The 6,043-nt window shown below is 43.5% G+C and overlaps 1 protein-coding gene across 1 annotated transcript; it reads left to right on the forward strand.

Annotated features, from left to right (window-relative positions):
* Positions 1-65: 65 nt before the first annotated feature.
* Inx5 (Innexin 5) lies at positions 66-2,975 on the forward strand. The gene is made up of 2 exons (XM_017081317.4): positions 66-1,096; positions 1,435-2,975. The coding sequence occupies exons 1-2, from the start codon at positions 362-364 to the stop codon at positions 1,957-1,959; spliced, it is 1,260 nt and encodes a 419-aa protein (XP_016936806.1). The 5' UTR covers positions 66-361; the 3' UTR covers positions 1,960-2,975.
* Positions 2,976-6,043: the final 3,068 nt, after the last annotated feature.

Raw genomic sequence — 6,043 nt, forward strand, 5'->3', positions numbered from 1 at the left:
AAATATGCTTTTATTGGTGGCAATACTATTCTAGTGACAGTGACAGTAACTAAAAACTGACTACTGAGTCTCAGAGAGAGATGGGGAAAAAAGCAAAGTAGGTAATAATGACGGCACGGACAAAAAAATATGTAAAGCCGAGCGACGATCTGATCTGTGAACTGGCTACCATCCTAGGCCGGCAATCGAAAAGCAGTCCTGGTGAAACGAACCCACCGAAGCCATCGAATCCATCGGAGTTCATCGAAGAGGGTAATCCCAAGCAGGCCACGAGCAGGACGAGAAGAAGGACGTCGAGGAACGTGCACAAGGAGCGGAATTGGAAGCTGTCCTCGAGGAACTCTTCCCGGAGGCAGAAGAAATGTATTCGGCGGTAAAGCCGCTCTCCAAGTATCTGCAATTCAAGTCGATCCGCATCTACGACGCCGTCTTCACCATCCACTCCAAGTGCACCGTGGTCATCCTGCTCACCTGCTCGCTCCTTCTGTCGGCGCGCCAATACTTTGGGGATCCGATCCACTGCATCAGCGAGGAGAAGAACATCGAGTACATACAGTCCTACTGCTGGACCATGGGCACCTACATACTCAAGCTGGACGCCAGCGACGGCGGGCAGCAGCTGCCGGTTCATCCGGACCAGGAGGGATCGGGAACCTCCTCCCCCACTTCCCCAACCTCCTCCACCACATCGCACTCGAGTTGGAAGAGCCGCTCCAGATACCGCTCCAGGTCGAGCCTCCGCCGAATGGGGGAGTACAACGAGGCCTATGCGAGGGCCATGTCGATAGCCGAGGGCGTGGGCCCCGAGGTTCGGGGCCAGTCGGAGCGGGAGTACCTGCGCTACTACCAGTGGGTCATCATCCTGCTGCTCTTCCAGGCGTTCGTCTTCTACTTCCCCTCGTGCCTGTGGAAGGTGTGGGAGGGCCAGCGACTGAAGCAGCTCTGCTCGCAGGTCGGCGAGGCCCTGCTCTCGGAGGAGACCTACAACACCCGGCTGCGGCTGTTGGTCAAGTACTTCACCACCGACTACGAGGACATGCACTTCTGCTACATGGCCAAGTACGTCTCCTGCGAGATCCTCAATTTCCTCATCAGTGTGAGTACGCTTTGAATAAAATAACAGCTCTCAAAACAGTTCCGCGATCCCAACAGTTAGCCAATCACTCTCAAAAACAAGTTCGAGACACAAAATCGAGACCAATTTTCGCCTTGAAAAAGAAAATTCAGACCACTTTCATTTGAAAACCCGAATCGAAATAACTCGCGTTTCTATATCATCTCGAAAATCAAACTCGAGAGCAATTTCGTCTTGATTTTAGGAACGATCCTTCTTGATTTAGCGAGAAGACTTATTCTCAAATTGAGAACATTTGTTAATGGCATTTTTCGCAATTTCGAATACCTAAAACTAACCAAATAATATTTATAAAACAGGTGGTGAACATAATCGTTTTGGAGGTCTTCCTAAACGGATTCTGGTCAAAGTACCTCCATGCCCTGGCCACCATTCCGTTTTACGACTGGGACCGCTGGAACCGCGTGTCATCAAGTGTCTTCCCCAAGATCGCCAAGTGCGAGGTGCTCAAGTTCGGGGCCAGTGGAACGACCAGTATTATGGACAACCTGTGCATCCTGCCGCTGAACATCCTCAACGAAAAGATCTTCGTCTTCCTGTGGGCCTGGTTCCTCCTGATGGCCCTGATGTCCGGTCTGAATCTCCTCTCTCGGCTGGCCATGATCTGCAGCAGATATCTCCGCGAGCAGATGATCCGCAGCCAGCTGCGCTTTATGACCAAGCGGCATGTGAAACGCGCCCTGCGCGACCTCACCATCGGGGACTGGTTCCTCATGATGAAGGTCAGCGTCAATGTTAATCCCATGCTTTTCCAGGATCTCATGCAGGAGTTGTGCGAGCTGCGCACCTCGTCCTCGGCCAGCAGCCTGGAGAGCCCCGTCTAGGATTTCTTATGACAATTGTAATCCATATGGATCAGGATCAGCAGATCGCCTGGATGACCCTCGCCCAGTTGACGTTGCCGTCGTTGATTCGCGCGTTTTTGCTTACATACATGTGGATATTACATATATTTCCTCCCTTCACCTTTGCAAACACTCTACTTATGTTTTGTAAACATGTGAGCTATATGGTATCGTATACTTCTTATTAGGCTTGGGATAAAATGTGGCCCTCGTTGACTTCTGTCCACTTCGCAGTAAGGTGACCCAATCCATTAACCAATCTAGGTAGATGGTTACCCAGAAAAGTACTTTTCAGACTTCCATATGCTTTTCTCATACAAATGCTTGTTAAATTAGATTTTCACATTTCTATGTCTGATAATATAAATGCAGGTGAGATTTGGTGACTTCTAGCCACTTCGCGAAAAGGTGACCCAGACCTGCAACAAATGTGGGTGGATGGTGACCCAGAAATATACCTTTCAGACCATGAAATGAGCTATCGTAGTGGATATTTAAAATGATTATACTTTTACTATTTTTTATAAACAGTTTTTTACTTTTTGTAAGCTACATATGAGCATTATTCTGAAGTCTCCATACGAACCAACTTTCTGCTGAGTTGCTGTTTCTGCTTCTGTTGTCTTTGCTGCTGGCATTTAATGTGCATTGTTTATAACTAGTTGCTGCCATAATTTCGTCATTTATATTTTGCTGGGACGATCCCCCTCGATCGTTGGGGTTTCAGCATTGTTTTGCGCACATTAACAACGCAACTCGCTCGCTTTTGGCCGCCTTCGCCACGCAACTCACTCATTCGCTCACTCACACTCCCTTGGGTGAATAAATGTAAATAGTATTCAAAAGCCATTCGTGTGGCGTTTAATATGCCCAGCACTCACCTGGGGCATATCGGCTGGAGACCCCACTCCTTCAGCCCAGTGACTCACTAGCGCCCGCTGATAAAAAAATTCCCCAGAACGATTATTTCGTTTGCGAACTCAAGGGGAGGAAAAGCCATTGCATTACTAAATACGAAGTTCTTAACTTATTCTCAAGTGGCCACATTTTCATATCACCTTTATAGGGTTGTCTATCAAGTTTGAACGATTCACTGCAAGCAAATAGAGACGATGCTTGAGAATTTCAAAAAAAAGATTAAATATAAAAAAATAATAGAACAGATTTATCATCGTAAAAACGGACTATTGGATCAGTATATAAGTATATAAACGCGAATATGATGTCGATATTTTTACGAATTTCCTCCTCAAAGTGGAAATCAGAAATCGACATTCCTCATTTAAAGGAATAAAAATAAATATAAGGCAAATTTTCATATTTTTTTGATTTAAAAGGAGCTTGTAGGTTTTCAAATGGTGTTTCTGAATAAGCGGATGTTGCATGACTGTTATTGTGTTGTATCTATGTGGTTTTTTGGGTTTTTAAAGCAGTGGTTGGGTTTTCGAAAGAGTTAACTTTTTTATTAAAATATGCATTACTGTTTTAAAATGCGTTATCATATAAAGTTGTATATTTGTGATTTTCTTGTTGATGTATGTAAAGCAAAAAAAGGGCTTTAAAAAAAGGGGATTTGGGAAAAGAGGGTTTTTGAAAGAGCAGATATGTTGGTTTTTATAACAGGGGGTTGGGTTTTTAAGAGGCCTTTTTTTTTAGTGAAACATAAGCATGACTGTTTTAAAATCGTCATTCAATGGTGATTCTGAAGCAAAAAAATTGAGTTAAAAAAAAAACAGGGTTTCAAAAGGGGGTTTTTTGATAGGCGGATATTTCTTTAAAAAAAAAAAACCTGACTGTTTAAGTTTTCTGTTATTTTGGGGGTATCAATTCGTCGACGCACTGCTCCCTGACCCTCCCCCTATTCTCCTCCCCTTTTTTGGGGTCCCTCCCTTTCCGTTTGACGTTTGCGTGGGCTGTCGACGCCTCTGCTGCTGTCAACCGCGACGGCGGCGTCGACTGAGGCAGTGGCAGAGGCAGAGGCAGAGGTGCGGCCGGTGTTTCTTCAGCTTTAGGTTACATCTATTTTATTTCCATATCTATAGTACCCGTATTCCTATTTCCATTCGGTATTGTTTTGCCCAGCCGTTGTTTTGCTTGGGCCTTTCGGTTTTTGGTTTTCGGTTTTAGGTTTTAGGTTTTAGGTTTTTCGCTTTTCGGTTTCTGATTTTTTTGTTTACTTCCAGTTGCTTTGTGTGGCACTTGGCCAGTTAGTCGCTTTGTAGTTTGGATTTTAGCATTTTAGTCGCCTGTCAACCGCCGTCCCCTTCGTTTTGCTCCTCGGTTTTGGTCTCGGTTTCGTTAATTTGTTGTTGATTTTCAGTTGATTCTCGGTTGATTTTGATGTGGATGTGCGAGTGCCGAATGCACTTAATTAAAGTTACGCGTACGTGACGATTGCAGTTGCAATTTCGTGTGCTGCTGCTGCAGCTGCAATTTCTGTTGCATCTTTGGCGGCAATATCAATAGTGTTGCTATCAGTGAGTAATGCACTCGTAATTGGGTCTGCAGAGATACAAAATCAAGAGCAAACAAAGCACATTTGTGGGAAAAACACTAGGGGTTTATGGAAAAATATTAGGACAAAATTATTGCAGGTTCCCTGACAAAGTAAGTAAAAAAAAGTGATTTGGGGGCATAAGAATAACCTAGTGGTAAAATAAGGGTTATGTTATATGTATTTTTCGCATTTGCGAAAACCATTTTTTAATTACTTTGCAATTACTGCCCCGCAACCAAAAACTGGAAAAACTGAGCAATTGCATTATCACTTTTCGTAGGTCCACAACTATTATTTTGACTGCAGCTGTGCGTGTGTGTGGTACACACAGCTCACACACTCACACTCTCACACACGATAAGCGCCAACGAAAACAAGCATGGCCATAAAAACAACAACACAACGGTGGGCAGTGATAAACACCCCGCGACAAGTGTGTAAAACATTTAAACGCACAGTGGAATGGCATCATCTTTCGCAGCTCACATTTTCCTTCTTTTTTTACATATTTCGACTGGCTTTTTTGGGTGAAAGTCGTGATTGATAAGCCCCTGTCCTCTGTCACCCATTTATTTGTTTTCCCCCCACTCCAATTTGTGTCACTATTGTTCTCCATCTGGCATCTGGTGTCGGTTTTTCAATGTATTTATGTATATTCCACATGCCGCACATTGTTATTTCTCGATTTGCATGCCGACTAGGCGAAGAAAGCTCTCGATAAGGAGCTATAGAGGGGGTAAATAAATAAAAGTCAACCCGAATAATGGGAGTACAGTGGTTCTGGAAAAATCAATATTCCATTAGTTTCAAAAACATGTCCACCAAGCCAATAAATCAAAATTACTATAAACATTAAATATAGGACACTTTTATAGCTAACCCTTAAGAGGTTTTAAGCCAAATCAAGGAATTAATTTCCATAGGTATAAGCACCTGGCTGGATAACGCGACTAAAAAAATCGTTTTTAAAAATTATTTTTAGAAAAAAACCTTTCTAGCCAAAGGAAGGGGTATTTTTGGGACAAAATTATTCTCAACCTACATAAAAAAGGTCACAAATTATTCAAGCTTACAGACATGTTCCCAAGACTTTGCTAAATAAATCTATTGACTTAATCGAAATGTAAGCAAGTGTCATAGTGCCACTGTGTTAAATAAAAATAAAAAAATTAATTTTTTGTGAAGAGAATGCAATTAATTTATTACAATGCTACTTTTTCTGTGTTTGTATTCTCAGTTAAAAAAAAGTTTCTAGGTAAGAAAAAACCATTTACAGGGCTTGAGCTGCACAGTGCCTTGGCTGAAGTACATTTTGGAGGCTACAAAATCACTTCGCAACCACTGTGCGCCTAGAAGAGCTCCATAAACAAAACAAAAACCCAAAAAAAAAACCTAAAAGTTACCAACAAAGTCTGCAAAAAGAAGCAACAGCCAAAGCGGCAAGAAACGCGATTACGCCAACGAGCGCTGCCGGCGTCAACGTCGCAGTCAGCGTCGCAGTCAGCGTCGCAGTCGGCGTCGCAGTCGGCGTTGGCGGTACGGTAACGCTGGCGCCCGAACAGGGCA

The sequence above is a fragment of the Drosophila suzukii genome, chromosome X (genome assembly GCF_043229965.1).
Source record: "Drosophila suzukii chromosome X, CBGP_Dsuzu_IsoJpt1.0, whole genome shotgun sequence".
Classification (NCBI taxonomy): Eukaryota; Metazoa; Arthropoda; class Insecta; order Diptera; family Drosophilidae; genus Drosophila; species Drosophila suzukii.

What these genes read in the sequence shown, in the direction of transcription:
- Inx5 (XM_017081317.4), top strand. Translation starts at nt 362, where the DNA reads ATGTATTCGGCGGTAAAGCCGCTCTCCAAGTATCTGCAATTCAAGTCG. An exon ending in TCCTCAATTTCCTCATCAGT is followed by an intron (nt 1,097 to 1,434) that starts GTGAGTACGCTT and finishes TTTATAAAACAG; the next exon opens with GTGGTGAACATAATCGTTTT.